Source organism: Perognathus longimembris, chromosome 5, assembly GCF_023159225.1.
Source record: "Perognathus longimembris pacificus isolate PPM17 chromosome 5, ASM2315922v1, whole genome shotgun sequence".
NCBI classification, from domain to species: domain Eukaryota; kingdom Metazoa; phylum Chordata; class Mammalia; order Rodentia; family Heteromyidae; genus Perognathus; species Perognathus longimembris.
In genome coordinates, this window is record NC_063165.1 from 637,542 (window position 1) to 658,458 (window position 20,917).

Below are 20,917 nucleotides of genomic sequence, written 5' to 3' on the forward strand. Positions count from 1 at the left end.
GGAGCCATGGGGTAGTATCACTAGGAAACAGGCCCAAAGCCTTCCCTTTGTCAACACAATGCTTACTGTACAGTGCCACTCACACCAGGGAAGTGACTGACCTCTTGTATGTGGCCTGGGCTGCTCTATGTGCGCTGGGATCCTTTTTCATTTCCAAATACTGCCCTGCTCCTTGTCTCAGACCCAATCCCTACCCAGACAAAGCCCGCTAGAGGCCCACGCACCTGCCCATGTTCAGCTTGTACTAAGACCCCAGTTGCATTGAGTTTCTTGGCTGTTCATCCCTAGACTGAGGTTCTGGTTTGGTTACTGCTTCCTGCTTGCTTGTATCCATGGTGGATGCATCATCTGCCCTTTATACAGCTAGTATCCTTTGTGGCTGTGTGCTGTGCTGTCTGAAGTGTTGCTTGTCATGAGAAGTAGTCATGGGGCCAACCATAAATGATGATCTATGGTCACAGACTGGAGCCTTTGCTGTTCTCCTGGACTAGCATACACCTGGGCCAGCTTGGATGGGGGTTACCAATGAAGGCCGATGAAGATTTTTTTCTTTTCAATTATTTGCACCGAGAGCTCAACTTTTTTTTTTTAAAGTCAGTACCTTCATTATAATAGGTTATAATTTTTTTTTTCCAGTACTGGAGCTTGAACTCAGGGCCTGAGCACTGTCCCTGGTTTCTTTTTGCTCAAGGCTAGCACTCTGCCACTTGAGCCACAGCACCATTTCTGGCAGTTTTCTATATATGTGGTACTGAGGAATCAAACCCAGGGCTTCGTGTATACAAGACAAGCACTTTACCACTAGGCCATCTTCCCAGCCCCAATAGGCTATAATTTTTATTTCAGGGAATACTTATTTAAGGGAAGCTTGAAGGGTACAGGTTGCAATAGATTTAATGCATACTTTTAGACTAGGAAAAGTTTTCAAAGCTGGAAGGCAAAATATTTTATAGAAAATTCAAATATATAAATTGAAGAACATAGCTGTTTCTAGTATAATACAGAGAATAAATTTAAATAAGGTATTTCAACAGATATTAACAAATCTATTAGAAGAGCAGCATACAACGTGGAATATTAATCTATCTTTCAAACAGCAAAATGCATTCCTTATATTTCAATTCTTTTTAGAATTGATCCCAGTAAAGACACTGAAAACCTCCCAGCATTATCAGCTTTGAGATCTCAGAACCAATACTGACATTCAGAGGCAAAGCCAATATTTGAAAAGTATATTACCATGGAGATAGCATGCCATAAAGCTTACAGTCACAAAGCATGTTGTGGGGTTCCATAGCTACTATATAGGCAGTTGGTTGAAAGTACAAGCATGTCATTTAAGCCAGGTTTTGGTGGCCCGTGGCTGTAATCCTAGCTACTCAAGAGGCTGAGATCTGTGAGATCTCAACTTTGATCCAAGCGGGCTTGCCTGTTGGGGGTGGCTGTGTTGGAGGCAAGTCAGCATCACATTCCCACTTACCTGGCCAGATCCTGTGGGCCATCGACCTCGCCTCTTCCCGGAATTCTCAGCCTGAACTATCCCACCTCAGCCCTGATCCTCTGCCTCTTTCTAATGTGTCCTCCCCATCAAGCAAGGTTAGGACCTCCAGTGGCCACCTGGGGGATACTAGAATGAGCCAATGTGGTCTCTTCAAGAGGTGCCTTATAAAAAAAGAAAGGGAATAAGACCAGATCCAGTGGGCAGCAATTTCTGATTGATGTGAAGTCTCCAAATGAGATTCTGATTTAAAAAATTGTTTTACTGAAAGTGTCTTTGGCTAAAGTAAGTAGGCAACCTGGCAGGCTCCAGCACAAGCTCTGCCCTGGGTCCAGTGGTCCTCTTGCCGTTGGTATTACTGGCTTATTTAGTTAGATGGACTAGGGATGTACAGTGAGGCCCTGGGTTTAATATAGTTAAAATTTTTTTTGAACACCTATAATTTTTCCATGAAAGAAGAGTGAAGGGACAGCAAGAATCGTGCAGTTGGTAAAGGGATTAGAAGCATTAAAGAAGTCCAGCGGTTTGTACTAGAATAGGAAAAATACATGAATGGACTCTCAGAATCAGGAAGATGGCATCCATGGCAGACTGAGAGATGTATAAATGAAAGTTTGTCTTGAAGACTTTCCAGGGTAGTCTTTTAGGATGAGAACACTGTCGGGCCTTGTTATCTCCTGTGTAGTCCCCTTTCACCCTCCAGCTTAAGCCGCCCGTCCCGCTGATGGCAAAGCTGGAGTGAGGGCTACGTGCAAGCCTTGGCGTGTGTGGCCATGAGATGCCCCCCCACCCCCACTCGCTAAGAATAAGGAGGCAGGTCACGGCAGGTCACAGCAGGCTGTCTCCAGTCCTTTTACTCAGGGGAGGGGTTTATATGACAGTAATGGCAGCAGGAAGGGGAGGGACTAACTGGATACTAGCGATAGGCTGATGAGCTGTCCATCACAGTGATGTCGCGGAACTTCCCCCAGAGGTGGAGATCACAGCCCACAGAACCGCCCCCTGGGCTCCGGCCAGCGCCATTTTGACACACGTGTGTGCTCCGAGAGGAGAGGCAGGGGTGGTTTGAGCTTCTTCCAGTTCCGACCCGGAAGGGGGTAGGAGTGGGTAACAGCCACGCAGCCCCAGGGCGGGAGAAAGGGGCGGTCTCTCAGGACCTGCCAAGCGGATGCCCCAACAAACACTAGCATGCCCTGCCTATCAGGACTGCCTAAGCCACAAAGCCATGCAGAAGCCACTACAGTTGGTCTAGGGGGCCTTGCTAACCAGCCTTGGTGCCATATGCACATTGCCGCCTTTGAAGACAGGCAGGATGCAAGAACTGTGGAGCCATGGAAGTGTCCACCAAGATTTCAAAGGAAATCCTGAGAAACTGGGTGGTGTGGGGCAGGGCCAAGTACCGTGTGAGCAGATTGAGAAGGCGCTGCATTGAGCTGAGGGCAAGGCCAAAGCTAAAGTGGCATCTTCAGGAAATTAAAGTATGTCAGGAGCATGGAATGGAACAAGGGAGCAAAAAGGAAGCTGCAAGTGGCATGGAAGCCAGCCTAGGATGGTGGCCATGTGGGCACCCATAAAGTTAGGGGTGGGGCCGCCTGAGCCATCACACAGCAGCCTTGACGCCAGACATGAAGCTACAAGACGTCACTCTGGCCCTGCTATGTCTGGTCTTGGTGTGGGTCCAGTCCCGCAATGTCACTTGCTTCCCTTCTTTTTGAAATGGGCCATTGTACATAACTTGCATTTTGATTTTTGCAGGGGTTTTCAGCAGTCTGCTTTGAAGTCTTATGGGGGGGCTCTGAACTTGGACTTTGGACAAGTACTGGTACAGTGACATCTTTCTGGACTCAGGTGAAGTGCTAGTTTCATCTGGAGTGTCCTCTGGGTCTCATGTGTTACAGGCTCGGTCCCCAGCTTGGTACTCCTGGGAGGGGGTAAAAACCGGATGTGGAGCCCAGTAGAGATTCTAGGTCAAAGGGGATCACAGGCACAAAGAGAATGATTTTGCTATGCCAAGGTGCTCACTTCATGATACGTGGCCCAGCCCCAGCAGAAGCAATGATTCTTCCCAGCTGTAAACTGCAAAATGGAGCCAAACTAAACCTTTCTTTATAAATTAGCTACTTATCAACAGATGAACAAATAAATTATTTCTACTTGCTATGCTATTTGTTGCAGTGACAGGAATCTGACCAACATGCCATTCCCACTCCCTGCCTTTTTGCGGTGCCTCGGGGCATTGTGTTTGCTAGCAAGGGCTCTAACATTTGAATACCCTCCTGGTCTTTTTGCTTTAGATTATTATTTTTAGGTAGGGTCCTGTGGTGTTTGCTCAGGGCCAGTATGTGAGTGGGATCTTCCTACCCATGCCTCCCACACAGCTGAGATCTCAGCTCCCCCATTTAGTGAAATGGGGTCTTTGGAACTTTTTTGCCTAAGCTAGCCTCAAAACACAATCCTTCCTGGTCTATGTCCCCTCTCCCCAATAGCTGGGATTACAGCGTGAGCCACTGTACCTGGTATCTCTGGTTTTGTCAATTGAGATGGTAGGGAGTTTGAGGGATGGTGTTTTCTCTCACATCTGACAGGAACAGCAGACTGCCATCAACTGTGACCTGGCTACTTTCCTGTCCTCCTAAGGAAACAACTAATTTCTATAGTCTATGTTCAGGGATTCTACATTTAACTCAATAATCTGCATGCAACAATGGGGAGGATGAATGCAAATCCAATGTGGGAGGGCTAGCTGGATGCTGGTGGTGTGGCAGGGCTCTGAGGTCAGGGGCAGCTGTGGGCCTGGTGGGGGAATGTTCTGAGGATAGATCTGGTGCATGGTCTGAGGACACATGAAGGAAGTGGACTTCTCCAACATGCACACATCAGGTGTGGCTGGCTTTAGGTGGAGTAAGGGTAGACAGGAACACAGGAGGTGAGCAGTGTTCAGCGGGTAGCCTCCTAGGCCAGCAGGATGTCCTGTAAGGGCCACCTCATCCTTGTGCGGATGCAACTTACCTCCTCAAACTTGTATGCAATCATGGCAAAGGCCTTGAAGATGGCGTCCGTTGGACCTGTAATGGTCACAATTCTTTCTGGGCAGTTTCCCTCTGAGATGTTGATCCTGGCACCACTCTACCGTGAGAGGAAAGTAAATGTGTCTGGCAACAAATAACAGCCTCCAGATAGCACAGGCCTGCCTCTCCAGACAGTACCCCGTGTAGACACAGACTCCAGATAGCACAGGCCTGCCTCTCTAGACAATACCCACTGCAGACAGACTCCAGATAGCACAGGCCCGCCTCTCCAGACAATACCCACTGCAGACAGACTCCAGACAGCACAGGCCCGCCTCTCCAGACAATACCCACTGCAGACAGACTCCAGATAGCACAGGCCTGCCTCTCCAGACAGTACCCCCTGCAGACACAGACTCCAGACAGCACAGGCCTGCCTCTTCTGACAGTAGTCACTGCGCACAGAGACAACAGACAGTATAGGCCTGCCTCTCCAGACAGTACCTCTGCAGACACAGACTCCAGACAGCACAGGCCTGCCTCTCCAGACAGTAACCCCTGAAGACACAGACTCCAGATAGCACAGGCCTGCCTCTCCAGACAATACTCACTGCAGACAGACTCCAGACAGCACAGGCCTGCCTCTCCAGACAGTACCCCTGCAGACACAGACTCCAGACAGCACAGGCCTGCCTCTCCAGACAATACCCACTGCAGACACAGACTCCAGACAGCACAGGCCTGCCTCTCCAGACAATACCCACTGCAGACAGACTCCAGACAGCACAGGCCTGCCTCTCCAGACAATACCCACTGCAGACAGACTCCAGACAGCACAGGCCTGCCTCTCCAGACAATACCCACTGCAGACAGACTCCAGACAGCACAGGCCTGCCTCTCCAGACAATACCCACTGCAGACAGACTCCAGACAGCACAGGCCTGCCTCTCCAGACAATACCCACTGCAGACAGACTCCAGATAGCACAGGCCTGCCTCTCTAGACAATACCCACTGCAGACAGACTCCAGACAGCACAGGCCTGCCTCTTCTGACAGTAGTCACTGCGCACAGAGACAACAGACAGTATAGGCCTGCCTCTCCAGACAGTACTCACTGCAGACACAGACTCCAGACAGCACAGGCCTGCCTCTTCTGACAGTAGTCACTGCACACAGAGACTCCAGACAGCACAGGCCTGCCTTTCCAGACAGTACCCCTGCAGACACAGCCCCCAGATAGAACAGGCCTGCCTCTCCAGACAGTACCCCTTGCAGACACAGACTCCAGACAGCACAGGCTTGCCTCTCCAGACAATACCCCCTGCAGACACAGCCTCCAGACAGCACAGGCCTGCCTCTCCAGACAATACCCCCTTCAGATACAGACTCCAGACAGCACAGGCCTGCCTCTCCAGACAATACCCCCTTCAGATACAGACTCCAGACAGCACAGGCCTGCCTCTCCAGACAATACCCCCTGCAGACAGACTCCAGACAGCACAGGCCTGCCTCTCCAGACAATACCCCCTTCAGATACAGACTCCAGACAGCACAGGCCTGCCTCTCCAGACAATACCCCCTGCAGACAGAGACTCCAGACAGCACAGGCCTGCCTCTCCAGACAGTACTCACTGCAGACAGACTCCAGACAGCACAGGCCTGCCTCTCCAGACAGTACTCACTGCAGACAGACTCCAGACAGCATAGGCCTGCCTCTCCAGACAGTACCCCCTGCAGACACAGCCCCCAGATAGCACAGGCCTGCCTCTCCAGACAGTACCCCCTGAAGACACAGACTCCAGATAGCACAGGCCTGCCTCTCCAGACAGTACCCCCTGAAGACACAGACTCCAGACAGCACAGGCCTGCCTCTCCAGACAGTACCTCTGCAGACACAGCCCCCAGATAGCACAGGCCTGCCTCTCCAGACAATACCCACTGCAGACACAGACACCAGACAGCACAGGCCTGCCTCTCCAGACAGTACCCACTGCAGACACAGGCAAGTAAAATTCTTTTGCACAATCTCCTTTGAATGAAATTTTAATTAGCAAGAGTCTGAGTGATCCCTGGAGGAGTCTGCACCCCACACACATGCTACTGTCAGGGGAATAGCACCTCCACCCATTTGGGAAAGGCACTTCCATCCCTGTGCATAGGGCACGGGGCGTGAAGGACATGTAGAGGGCCCTGAGGCACCCAGGCCTCCTTGGCATCCTGACTTAGAGATGGGAAAGTGTCCATGGCAAGTCACACTCACCTCCTCACGCATCTTCTTCACTGTTTCCCCTTTCTGGAATGGAGACATAGATGAGAAGGAGTCATTGGCAGCTCGACAGAGGGTGTGTGGGCCTGGTATGGCCTTGGCTGCTGAGGACTGCTGCTGTTATGCAGGCCTCAGTAGCCAGTGTAGACAGTGTGATGGGGCACTGTCTACCTCCAGCCTGTCCCCTGTGAGCGTCCAGCCTTGCCTGCCATTGTGAGTGAGCCACTCACTGGGTCAGACCAATTCCCCACGACCCCAAAAACTTTATGATGAGAAAACCAAGTCCTGGGCAGGTGAGCACTCCCTCTGTGGCACCGCTGACCAGACAGGCAGGCTCTACGGCCTTCTCTCACCACAGCATCATAGGTGGCACCAGGTGGGCCTGGACACTCAGAGGTGCCTAGCAGGGCTGCACACAACATAGTCACCTCGATACTGTCTCCAAAGACGGAGGGTGAGAAAGAACTCAGGCAGTGAGCAATACTCTGGGTACCATGCAGAGAAGAGACCCTGGGTTTCCCAAAGTGGGCAAGGTAACATGCAGGGATGGTGTGCCTGGCCCTCTGCCCCAACTCCCTTGCTGGAAAGAGGCTTCAGCTCAGCCTTCACCCTGCTTTAGGATGGAAATATAAGAAGGCTTTACTACTGCTATGGAGATTGTTCAGATGAGGGCTGCCGCATCATAAAAGCAAAATGATTTCTAGGGTTGCAAGCTTGGAAGTCCTACTGACCACCAATGTGGTGGGAAATGGTGGCTGTAGAAGTAGCCCACGGGAGCTTTGCCAGGGCCAAGAGAAATGTCTACCTTCGAGGCTCACACACAGCCAGGAGTCCGCTTCAAGGTAGTGCAGCTAGAAGTAGGAGGGGCTGCTAAAGGGCTGCGGGGCAGCGCTCCTGCCAGGGATGCCCAGAACCAGGGGCTGCCAGTGACCTTGCCATCCCCTCAGAGATCTCAAGAGGAGCAGAGCACATGTAATAATTACCTTCCCAATGATGCTTCCAACTTCCTGTGGGGAAACAAAGCCACAGAAAGAGAATGTCACAGAGAAGAAGAGAACAGTTTGGGGACAGATGCTGCCATCTACATTCCTAACATGAGAGGAATATTTATTTTTTGTGGTGCTGGATGGAACCAGAACTACATGCATACTAGACAATCCCTCAATCACTGAGCTGCACTCCAGGCAGGCAGGAAGGAAATTAAATTCCATCAACAGGTGATTCATACACACTTGTAATCTCAGCTATTCAAGAGGGAGAGATTGAGAAGATTGTGGTTTGGGTTAGTATGACTCCTATCTCAACCAATAATGATGATGGTGTTTCTAATCTCAGGTATGCAGGAAGAGTAGGGGATTACTGTGGCTGGACTTGGACACACAATGTGAGAACTTATCTGAAAAATAAAGCATAATAAAAAAAGGGATGGGAATGTGGCACAAGTGGTAGAATACCAAACTAGCAAGCATTAGACCCTGAGTTCAAATCCCACTACTGCAAGGGAGGGAGGGAGGAAAAAGAGGGAGAGGGAGGGAAGAAAGGGAGAGAGAGGGAGCTCATTTCAAGTTGGGTTGTATGTTTCCTCTGTGCCTTCTGACTAAGGCTGATCAGAGATGGTGCTGAGCCTGACTGACAAACTTCCAGAGGAGAGGACACAGGCAGCCAGCTGCTTTCCAGATAGACGGTGTAGCAAAGGCACAAGGGCTCAAGGAAATCCTGAGACAAGTGCCCCCCGCTCTCCCACATTGTGACCAGGATGCTGTACTGCTGCTACTGTGGCTTGTTTCATGTGGACACTCCTAGTGCCACCACAGCCACTGTGGTTCTGCAGGATGCCACAAGGTGCCTACCCTGGCGGGATCAAGGGTTACAGCATCTCCCTGCCTACAGGACAGCCCAGATAAGTGGTACCGTGGTGCTCCCTTGAGGCAAGACTAGCCTTGGTCCCCAGCTGCCCATGATGTCTTTAAACCTGACCTTTTCTTCTCAGTACAGCCATGCTCCTAGCAATCCCTGCACTGCTGCAGGGCTGTGTACAGGGCATGAGGAGCTGAAGAAGCAGAGAGCACAAGGGGCTGACGCTCCCATAAAGGGCATCTGTGTGTGCTCTTTCCTGCAGTAGGACCGGGGCTCTGGGTGTATGGGTTTATGGATATCCACACTGCGGTTCTAGTTCCCAGCCCGATGCCCACCTCGCCTGGCAGGGGCCTGGTATAAACTGTGGAGGCTGTTTCTCAGGGCGTAGAGAGAGCAGGCACCAGGACGAGGCCACACTAGGTGGTGTGTGCCCAGCTATGTAGGAAATATGCACTAGGTAATCAGTAACAGGCATGAGGTTGGTTGCTCAACTCGGGTGGTTCCAGGAAAGTGTCATTTGTGAGTACTTGCAGTGGCTGTATAAGTTTGAAGTGTGTGTGTGTGTGTGTTTGTTTTTTTTTTGTCAGTACTTAGGTTTGCATTAAGTCCTTATGGTTACTAGGCAAGCATTCTACCACTTGAGCCATACTCTCAGGTTTTGTAAGTTTGAGATTGCTTAGACCATGAAGTTGTTGACGCTCCGTCCCAGCAGTCCGGTCCCAGCAGCATAGTCCCCGCAGTCCAGTACCTGACAGCCCAGTCCCCACAGTCTGGTTCCCACAGGCAGCCCAGTCCTCCACAGGTGGCCCAGTACCTGCAGTCTAGTCCCCAGTAATCAGCCCAGTCCTCCACAGGCAGCCCAGTCCTGCCAGCCTAGTCCCCATTGCCCAGTCCCCCACAGGCAGCCCAGTCCTGCCAGCCCCATCCTATCAATCACCTCAGACTCCTACAGACAGCCCAGTCCTGCCAGGCCAGTCCCTGTAGCCCACTCCCCAGCAGCCAGTCCAGTCTCCAGAGCCCAGTCCCGAACAGGCATCCCAGTCCTGGCAGCCCAGTCCCCGTAGCCCAGTCCCCCGCAGGCATCCCAGTCCTGCCAGCCCAGTCCCTGTAGCCCAGTCCTGCCAGCCCAGTCCCCATAGCCCAGTCCCCCACAGGCAGCCCAGTCCTGCCAGCCCCATCCTATCAATCACCTCAGACTCCTACAGACAGCCCAGTCCTGCCAGGCCAGTCCCTGTAGCCCACTCCCCAGCAGCCAGTCCAGTCTCCAGAGCCCAGTCCCAAACAGGTATCCCAGTCCTGGCAGCCCAGTCCCCATAGCCCAGTCCCCCGCAGGCAGCCCAGTCCTGCCAGCCCAGTCCCCGTAGCCCAGTCCCCCGCAGGCAGCCCAGTCCTGCCAGCCCAGTCCCCGTAGCCCAGTCCCCCGCAGGCAGCCCAGTCCTGCCAGCCCAGTCCCCGTAGCCCAGTCCCCCACAGGCAGCCCAGTCCTGGCAGTGGTATGGCATCTGCTCTCTGCTCTGTGTCTCTACCTTTCCATGCATCAACAGGCGGATGGTAAGGGTCACATTCAGGCCACCTTCTGAGACCTTTGACTCCATCTTTCTCCCAAAATGTAGCTGGGGGTGGTGATTTAAGGTGCTGAGGGCGTTGTGAGGAAGGACGGATGGAACCCAGAAGGCGTCACCTGTAATGAGAAGGCACAACTGTGACTATTGGGGAACATCTGTGGCCACTGGGGAATATCTGTGACCACTGGGGAACATTTGTGACCACTGAGGAATATCCATGACCACTGGGGAACATCCATGGCCACCAAGAGACATCTGTGACCACTGGGGAATGTCTGTGGCCACAAGGGGACACCGGGACCAATGGGGAATGTCCATGACCACGAGTGGATGTTTGTGACCACTGGGGAATGTCCATGGCCACCAAGAGGATGTCTGTGACTACTGGAGAATGTTGTGACCACTGGGGAACATGTGTGACCACTGGGGAATGTCTGTGACCACGGGAATATCTGTGGTCACTGGGGAATGCCCATGGCCACCAGGGGACATCTGGGACCACTGAAGAACATCTGTGAGCACTGGGGAATGTCCATGGCCACTAGGGGACATCTGTGGCCACTAGGAGACAACTCTGGCTACTGGAGAACATTGGTGGCCACTGGGGAATGTCTGTGGCCACAGGGACATCTGTGGCCACAGGGCCGTCTGTGGCCACTGTGGAATGTCTGTGGTCAGCAAGGAAGATCTGTGGCCACCAGGATATGTCTGTGGCCACCAGGGGATGTCTGTGGCTATGGGTATATGTTTGTGACCACTGGGGAATGTCTATGGCCACCAGGAGACGTCTATGGCCACCAGGGGACGTCTGTGGCCATTGGGGAGTGTCTGTGGATACTGGGGAATGTCCATGGTCACTAGGGGACATCTGTAGCCATCAGGGAATGTCCATGGCCACTGGGGAATGTCCGTGGTCCTGAAAGCACCTCCTGGTCTGTGGTGAAGACATGCTGCTGTCACTGACACAGGAAGAAGGCTCCATCTGGGGGAGTTCCTAGTGTTTGGGGGTTGGGGAGGAGGGAGTTGGGGCAAGCTCACCAGGGCTGGGTCCCAGCCTCAGCTGATCAGCCACACACAATGAAGGCCTTGATGCCCTTGAGTTAACCTGGGCAGAGAGGAGACTCAAGGTACAACACACGAGGGAAAACAATGGGTTAAAAGTTGGGACAGGGCTGGGGATATAGCCTAGTGGCAAGAGTGCCTGCCTCGGATACACGAGGCCCTAGGTTCGATTCCCCAGCACCACATATACAGAAAATGGCCAGAAGCGGCGCTGTGGCTCAAGTGGCAGAGTGCTAGCCTTGAGCGGGAAGAAGCTAGGGACAGTGCTCAGGCCCTGAGTCCAAGGCCCAGGACTGGCCAAAAAAAAAAAAAAAAAAAAAAAGTTGGGACAACTTCTTTGTCTTCAACAAAATATCTCTACTAAAAAATACACAAAAGGGAAAATAAAGCACAGACCAGCACGTTCTAATTATCTGAGGGATGTGTGCTGGGAGGCCTCAGTAGAGCTGGGGACTGACAGTTCTGCATAGACAAAATACATTTATCGTTTACTGACACTAATGGATTTACAGATACTTCATCAAAAGACTACATTGTTAGTTTTAAGTATTATTTACAATGAAACAATACCTTTTGAATAACAAGACTTTAACATAGCATCTAACAAGGATTTTACATGACAGAATTTTAAAACCCAATCTTGCCATTAATACTCCATGTCTTTCTGGTGTTATACCAGTTTTAAAACCCAATCCTTTTATTATTATTATTTATTGTCAGGATGATGTACAGAGGGGTTACAGTTACATGTTTAAGGTAGTGAATACATATACATTTCTTGTCATACCTATTTTCCCTTTGTTTTTCTCCCTCCTTCCCTCCCCCCAGCCCCTCGCCCCACCCTCCTTGCTTTCTTAATTATTTTTTCAAAAATCAAAATTTAAAATAAAATAGAGATCTTATCCTATATGTCAGTTGTCACTCTAGTCTACAATGCTTATGTCCTCTATGATTAGTGACTTAAAACCCAATCTTGCAATTAATACTCCACGTCTTTCTGGTGTAATGCCAGCCACATCTGTCTATTTACAATTAAAACCAAAACCTCACTGGCTACGTTTTTTTTAAGCTAGTAATGATTTAGTTTACCAAGATTAACTTTAGTGTAGCAAGGTTGAAGTAGGGAGAAACTGAAAAAGAGAGCCATTTCCTGCTGACCTTGAAGGAAGTAATTTAAGATTTCTCTGGTTATATTTTAAATGCTAAATAGCTCCATGTGGCTGTGGACTACCCTGTGGGAAAGTATAGGTAGAGACTAGAAAGTTCTGATGGCCAGTACTACAACATGGTCCCTGCAAAATACTGGGAAGGAGAGCGGGATCTGGCCCATGTGATTGATATGGCATCAAATATGAATCTACACGGATAATTCTGGAAAAGCTCTTCTTGTAGATCGCTGCTTCTGCTAAGACTGATTTACCAGCCCCATAAACTGGATCACAGTGTGGCCAGTCTGGCGCTCTGTGCCTCCGTTTTAATTAAAGGTATCTCCCTGCCAGGAGGACAGCAGGGCCCTGTGGCTGTTTGTTACATAAATGTTTCCAGCCCAGGGAGGAGAAAGTGGGTCAGCGCCTGCCACTCGGGCTTCGGGCTCTATGCTGTCAGTAGCAATCAGTCACATAGCCCAATGCCTTTCTGCATCAGAGGGCAGAAGAGGGAAGCATGCAGCTCTGAGATCTGGGTGTGAGTGGCTATCCTGTAGTGTTAGCGAGGTCACCAGGGACTAAGGATGTGGCCTTGAAGAACTCACCGTACCCCAGCTGCAGCTTGAGAGCCATAGAACCCTCAGTGGGTGTGGGGTTAGCAAGCTCCTAGTTTGTCCTCTGCTGTCCTTGGCAGGCATGGGGCACTTGTGCATGCATGGTGACCCTACAGTACCCCAGGACTTGTCTCAGCCCACAGGGACATGTCTCCTGCAGCGGTGTGGCTACTAGAGCAAACAGACCAAAGTGCTTGTCAAAAGGAACTCCATGGGAAGCAAGGTGGTGGTACGCCAGTCCTCTGAGGCCACACTGGCTTGGTGGCCCTTCCTGGGACTCTTCCCCTCCCGGTACCTCATCCCCTGCCCTAGTAGGGCCTGTCACAGTGATGGTTTTAGTGCCACTCTGTGTTGACACTGCTTTTCAGACACTCCTCAACCTCACACTCTCACTGCACCCAGACTCCTAGTCTGGATTGCTAACGGAAAAGGGGTTTCCCCACCACACACATTCTAACAGATTCTGCCTTTGACATGCACAAAGGAAGAACTCCCATCTTCCTAGGCTGCCCATTACCCTTTGAGTAGCATGTGCCACCAGACTGCTCAGGTCCTTCCCACCACAGTCTATTCAAAGGCCTCCTAGCTACCCTGTGACCTGGAAGCAAATCTGTGTCTCTTCATACCCTACTCCCATGGTAGTGGGCAGCATGGGTTCTCCAACAAGCAACGCCCACCCTGCCTTCCAACAGGGTGTCCTGCTCTCTTAGAGTCTGATCTGAGTCCACAATGTTCACTCGGCTCCTAGATGCTCTGGGGATGAATGTTCCACAAGCCTCAGGCCTGCTTCCACGATTGGAATTCACACTTAAAAGGAGTAGGAAGCCGTGTGCACTAGGGAAGAAGCAGGGATGCTTTTCCAGGTTTTTATGCTGCTATCCCTTACCTAAGAAACAGGAAGTTCCTCTTCCCACAGTGCAGGCTGGGGGCTGCCCCAAATCTGCCGCCACTGGCACATAGGGCAGTGCTGAAGCAGTGCTCCAGGTTAGAGACATTCACCAACAAACTGAGCAACAGTTCTACCTGTAGGAGAGGAGAAAGCTCTGAGGGGGGCTTGGTGAATGGCTGGGCAGGGCAGGAGTGGGAATAGGTCTGAGGGTGCTAGTCAGAGCAGCACCCAGGGGTGGGGTTGGTGTGACTCCTGCCAGGAAGGACCTGGAGTGGCAGGAGTCTTTCTTCCTTGGCTGCCCATCTGGGGTGTCAGCTCCCACAGGAACAGCCTCAGCTCAAGAGACTCATCCAAGTCCCTGCTAGGCCATGGTGCCTGGTTGTTTGCCCCCAGGGTCTTGCTTCCTCAGGACCATGTCCAGGGGAACAGTGTGTCATCAATGAAAAGTGATCTGGAACAGCTTATCGGTCATCCTAAAAATAGCTGCAACCTTCAAGTGAGAAATTTCCCTTATATTAACCTCTCCCCAAAAAGGAAACTACAAAAGCATAGAGACACAGACAAGTTTGTACAGAGCTCCTCTCCCCTGGACTCCGGGCAGTAGGTGTCAACATCCCCGCTGCCCCCACCCTCAACTCCAGGGCCCCATTTTAAGATGAGGGAGCACAGCGGAAGAGCACAATGCTGGGGCAAGTCCCCAGTCAGCCAGTGTCAGCACCTGTGATTTGAACTCACACTTAAAAGGAAAAGGAGGCTGTGTGCTAGGGAAAAGCAGAGACACATTTCCAGATTTCTCTTAACAGCAACACAGAGAGAGAGAGAGAGGAGGGAGACCAGCAGGGAGCAGGGGTCCTAGAAATAAGAGGGTGATTGCCCTCGGCTTCCTTGTGGCCTGTGACTCTCAGGCTTGGAGGTGCGGAAGGTGGCAAGTTGGAGATGCTGACATATGAGGACAGGCTAGCTCCCCTAGAGAAGCAGCACTTTCACTGAAGGGGCAGGAAGGGGAAGGGGTGCAACTCAAATTGGCGGCAGCATCTCCTGTTTTGGCTCTGGGAGCCTCCTGTCCTCACCAGGGTGCACAGGACACCCCAAACCCATGTCAACACATCCTGGCTCATGGTGTCAGTGTACCATGGAAGCCAGAACTCTTGTCCAGGTCAGCAGTGCGAAGCTTTCCTACTCCTGAGGACTGGCACAGGGGACTGGACCTGCACTTCCACCCTGAAGACCGGGAACTGGACCTGCACTTCCACCCTGAAGACCAGGAACTGGACCTGCACTTCCACCCTGGGGACTGGACCTGTACTTCCACCCTGGGGACATAAAAACTGGACCTGCACTTCCACCCTGAAGACCGGGAACTGGACCTGCACTTCCACCCTGGGGACCGGGAACTGGACCTGCACTTCCACCCTAGGGACTGGACCTGTACTTCCACCCTGGGGACATAAAAACTGGACCTGCACTTCCACCATGAAGACCGGGAACTGGACCTGCACTTCCACCCTGGGGACCGGGGACTGGACCTGCACTTCCACCCTGAGGACTGGGAACTGGACCTGCACTTCCACCCTGAGGACTGGGGACTGGACCTGCACTTCCACCCTGGGGACATAGGAACTGGACCTGCACTTCTACCCTGGGGACATAGGAACTGGACCTGCACTTCCACCCTGGGGACTGGGGACTAGACCTCCACTTCCACCCTGGGGACATAGGAACTGGACCTGCACTTCTGCCCTGGGGACACAGGGAAGTGGACCTGCACTTCCACCCTGGGGACATAGGAACTGGACCTGCACTTCCACCCTGGAGACATAGGGAAGTGGACCTGAACTTCCACCCTGGGAACCTCTGATCCCAGTTGGAGTTCTGTCAGAAGCCAGACAAGAGACAGGCTTTGGGAAGATTCAGAGACATTATATAATGCCCCTAATGTCCCGGTTTCAACAGAAAGATCCTAATGTGAATGAGGCAACAGACACAGACCCAAGACAAAGAAGCATTAGCTGACAACTACAAGCAGCCACCATGAAAGCTCATTAATGAACAACTGGGAACCCTTTACACAAATGAAACAATACCTGGCCTTATGAGAACTTGTGGACCAATGTCCTGCCCCTTGTCTCTGAGGACCAGCTGGAGGGTCACAATGGAGGAAACACACGGACCTGCAAAGTAGAGCTCTGTGGAGGACCAGTGTAGCCAGGGGTGGGGGAAGCACGGGGAACCAGGATCAAGGCTCCTCCACTCCACCGGAAGCCTAGGCATGTGTTCCCGGCATGCCTGGCCCTGTGCCTACATCACTGGAGGGCCACGCTCCCCATGCAAGGCTTAACCTGATGTACAGGAGGGAAGGGGGCACACTCATAAAGGCAATGGGTTTTTTAACATTTATTTATTAGCATACATTTGTTGTACAAATGTATATACTTGTTACATTCACACACAATGTTCCAGTCAATCTCATCCCCTCTCTCACCCTTCCACCCTTTTCCCAGACAATGGGTCTTCATAACAGCAGTAAAAATGATGAGAAAATTACCATTAGAACAGAATTGGACCCAAACATAAAATCTTAAAAAGCAACAAAGACCTCATACAATCTTTCTAGTTCTGTAAATACATGACTCATTATTGCTTTTGTCTTTCTTTTGCTCCTTTCTTCTGCTTGCTTTGGTTTGCTTTTCTTTCCTTTAAGATTTCTGGGAGGGAAGAAGACATAACTGTTTGACTCCTTCCCTTTCCCCTTTCTCCCTTTAGGCAGTACTGCTTGCCAGGAAGGTGTTCTACCATTTGAGCCACAGGTCCAATTTTTTTTGCCTTGGTTACTTTTTGGGGGCCTGGAATCTCAATAACATGCAGCAGTTTGAAAAGAATAACAGACTTTTCTCTAGTCTTAAATAGGAAGCCACTGTAGGTTAAGAGAAAAAGAAAGGGTAAAAATAGTAATAGTACAGCATTTATTTTAATTTTTTGGTACCATATCAGATACTAAGCTGGTAAAAACAGATAGTATGTTTGATCTTGGTCAAAAGGCCAAGAGTAGTTGCTGTGGTTGTTATGAGATAGGGTCTCACTTTTTGCCTGGGTTGGCCTGGACTTTGGTGCCTCTATTTAGGCTTCTTGAGGTAGCCGGGTAACAGGTGTCACACATACCACCCCCAGCTTTTTTCTTTTGAGATGGGGTCCTATGAACTTATGGACTGGCCTGGCTTCAAGCTGGGATGCTCTGATCTTGACTTCTCCAGTCTACAGGATTATAGGCATGAGCCCATGGGAACCTGGCTTCCCTCTTTTCCTTCCTTCTTTTTTTTTGCCAGTCCTGGGGCTTGGTCTCAGGGTCTGAGCACTGTCCCTGGCTTCTTTTTGCTCAAGGCTAGCACTCTGCCACTTGAGCCACAGCGCTACTTCTGGCCATTTTCTGTATATGTGGTACTGAGGAATCAAACCCAGGGCTTCATGTGTACAAGGCGAGTGCTCTTGCCACTAGGCCATATCCCCAGCCCCATCCTTCCTTCTTTTTAATGGAAACTTTCAAGATTCTCTAGGGGCTCTAATTTACTTGTGTCTCATAAATTTTAATAAATTTCCTCATTTTTTGTCCAAAATATCTTCTAACTTCCTTTGATATTTCTTTGATCACTGTATTATTTAGTGGGTTTTTTTTTTAATGGTTAAGATTTTTTTCCTGGCTTTTTCAAAGTAGTTTATTTTTTTCCCTTCATTGTTTTGACTTTTAAGTATTCAGATATCATCTAGTTATATTTGCTTACTGATTTATTCTGCCCAGAAAGTACATCTTGTATGATTTCAGTTATTTAAATGTTACACTTAAAAAAAGTTACCATATCCCACAGAAGTTGGTCTACCTGGTAAACGTGCACAGGAAGCAGTGTGCGTTGAACTGTGTGTGTGTGTTACTTTGCAGGTCTGAGATCATACTCAATTTCCCCATTCGTCCTCCATCCCTCAGTCTGGGTCACTGGTGTCCATCTATTTTCATGTCATGGACTGGCCCATCTCCCTCATCCTGGCATTCTTTAACTTTGGTTATTAGATGTCCAGATTAAAGTCTTCACTTTGCTCTTGTTACATCTGGTACTTCATGTTGGACCTTTTGTTTTTCCATTCTTTTCTAAAGGGTGAGGCCTGGTTCCCAGACCATGATCCTGGTGGCTGCTTTGAAGTCTTGGTTATCCAGGCATAGAGCCTTCCATGTTCCTGAGGTCTTGGTTGCTCAGGCATGGACTTTCCAGGTTGCTGAGGTCTCGGTTACTCTGGTGTAGAGCTTCCCAGGTTGCTGGGGATTTGGTTACTCTGGCATAGAGCCTTCCAGGTTGCTGAGGTCTCAGTAACCCTGGCGCAGAGCCTTCCAGGTTGCTGAGGTCTCGGTTACTCTGTCGTAGAGCTTTTCAGGTTGTTGAGGTCTCGGTTACCCTGGTGTAGGGCCTTCCAGGTTGGCATCCATCAGTCATCTTTCCCTTCAAAAGGATGAGTGTCTCGGTTCTTCATGTCAAATATGAACACTGGGCTATCCCCTTGGGCACTCTGAACATTGTCATAAGGCCCTAAGCATTGGTTCAATCTTATGCAGAAGTTCTAGCGCATCAGTCTACTGTGGATCCACACAGACTGTGGATCCAATGCCAGTGCAGCTCTGAGAGCTTTGCAGCTCATTCTCTTCTGCCTCTTTTGTCCGTGTGCAGCCCCGTCATTACCCTGCCCTCCTCTTGTCAAAGGTTTTGCTGTGCTGCTCACAGTCAGACCCACACAATCAGAGCTCCTTGCCCAGGAGTCCCTCATGACATTACAGGGTCACCTTCTCAATTCCCACCCCTGGGAGGGCAGTAATACTTGCCAGCATCCAGGGTACGTTCTTCTTGCCCTTTTGGCAGAAAACCAGGACCTTACCCGGCCTGTCTTCCTTCAGGGCCAGTGGCGAGATGGCAATGACAGGAAGAAGTGACAGGGGCAGCCCTTGTGTCCTGAAGCCTTGTTCCTTTGCAGACAGGAAGGCTCCCCCTTTCCCTACATGTAGGCCAGCTAAACACCAAAGCATTTAGGGCCTCACCCAGTCCTGGGGAGAAGGCAAACAACAAAAACAAAACAAAAAATAGGAAGAGAACTCCACTCTGTCCTCTGTCTCTCAGGTGGCTATGCAGTACTGCTCTTGGGGTGCTTCCTGTCTGCATTCAGCACTTACCTCTGGACTGGGGACTGTCTCACATCCAAGCTGGATGTGGATGGATGGTGGAGGGCTGGTTCCCTTCTTTTCAGCCTGCTGCCCCTGACGTTAGCGCTCTTTGGTAGTTGCTCCATACATTCTATCTAGAAGGCTCAGTGGCAGTCTGTGTACACATGGCACACCGTGACAAGAGGTGCACTCCACTTTGACCAGAACCAAGCCTTGCTTAACTTTTATATTACTGAATTGACAACGACAGTTTACAACTAATACTACTATGACAAAATTCTGATAAACAAATTAATCATTCTTTTAAAAAGAATATTAAATTGGCAGCCACAAGTAAAGCAGTTAATATAATCATGAGAACTGCAATGCACTGTACAGCAGCCCCAGCCTGGCACACACGGCACACGTGTGTGTGTGTGTGTGTGTATTTGTGCGTGCGCACACGCATTTGCTCTCTGCTATTACACTTGCAATGGAGAAGTGCTGTGGAAGTGACCCATGCAGGCCAACTCCAGGCCTGATCCCCAAATAGGCAAATTATTCACTATTTCCATGATGGTCAAAACCAAAACAAAAGTAACTGGCATAGGCTCAGTCTGGAATGAAATGCTCATGCATTTTCTGGGTTCTGTGTAGGCAGGTGTGGTCATGTGTCCAGAACCTTGCAGCAGCAATCATGCCTGCTGTTACATGCAGCCTCCTCAAGCCTGAGGAAGGCTGGGAAAGCACTGCCAGCGACACTGTCTGTGTCCAAGCAGCTGCGGCGAGTGCCCATCAAGGCCAGTGGCTCTGGCCTGCCCCTATTAGCTGTGCTCCATCCAGGGCTGCACCTGGGGCCTCAGCTGTCTGGAAGGGACAGGGGATGGAGAGAGGCAAGCACAGACTTGATTTATTGTGTTTAACAGCTCAGTGCCCACATCAGGCTACATGAGGCCACGGCAGCAAACCGACAGAGCTGATTAGCTGCTCTGTCCTCCTTGAGAGACACACACAATGCATCTGTCCTTGAGGCCATCCAGGCAAGGGGAGATTTCTGCAACTCAGTGCTCTTGCCAGCTAGAGTTAGCCTTAGAAAGACACTCAGGGCTTACACAACCCTGACTTCAGTGAGCATTCTAAATAGCCTGCTCACTTGTCACTCAAGTGTCAAGACAAAAAGTGACAGGCTAGGACCCGTGACCTCATCTCTTTCCTCCTGCTTTGCAGGATCTACACTGGCCTCATCTGGAACCTGCAGAGCCATTCTCTTTCTGGTGATATGCCAGGCTTCCTCCAGTGTCCCCAGTATTTTTTAGCCCTACCTTTGGGAGAAAATGCCCAGAGGTCCACCATGCAACCTATGTCAGCACAAACCTACTACAAATGTCCCAATTTAAAAAATACCTATTTTGAGATTTATCACACCTTGTTTAACTTTAAAGATATGTCAAACTTTATTTAAAACTACATTTTAAATTTAATGTTACCACACATCACAATGAGAAAAACCAAGACCACAAAAGAAAAAAAACAAACACAGTGTATCAGTGCTTGAATCGGTCCAGGATTAGTTTCTGATGTCTTAAACTGCCATGAGCAGAAATTAGCACACCTATCAAAAATACAGTGTCGGGGGCTGGGGATATAGCCTAGTGGCAAGAGTGCCTGCCTCGGATACACGAGGCCCTAGGTTCGATTCCCCAGCACCACATATACAGAAAACGTCCAGAAGCGGCGCTGTGGCTCAAGTGGCAGAGTGCTAGCCTTGAGCGGGAAGAAGCCAGGGACAGTGCTCAGGCCCTGAGTCCAAGGCCCAGGACAGGCCAAAAAAAAAAA

The 20,917-nt window shown here is 50.4% G+C and overlaps 1 protein-coding gene and 1 pseudogene across 8 annotated transcripts in view; both read right to left on the reverse strand.

Annotated features, from left to right (window-relative positions):
• Pcbp3 (poly(rC) binding protein 3) overlaps window positions 1–20,917 on the reverse strand; it is a 194,012-nt gene that overhangs the window by 25,989 nt on the left and 147,106 nt on the right. For all 8 annotated transcript variants that reach the window (XM_048346071.1, XM_048346077.1, XM_048346074.1 and 5 more), the window contains 4 exons: window positions 10,157–10,311; window positions 7,757–7,780; window positions 6,768–6,800; window positions 4,508–4,624 (listed from right to left, as the gene is read on the reverse strand). In XM_048346071.1, coding sequence (XP_048202028.1) covers window positions 4,508–4,624; window positions 6,768–6,800; window positions 7,757–7,780; window positions 10,157–10,311 — 329 coding nt within the window. The remainder of the gene's footprint in view (window positions 1–4,507; window positions 4,625–6,767; window positions 6,801–7,756; window positions 7,781–10,156; window positions 10,312–20,917) is intronic.
• Window positions 16,849–16,956, reverse strand: LOC125352120 (annotated as a pseudogene).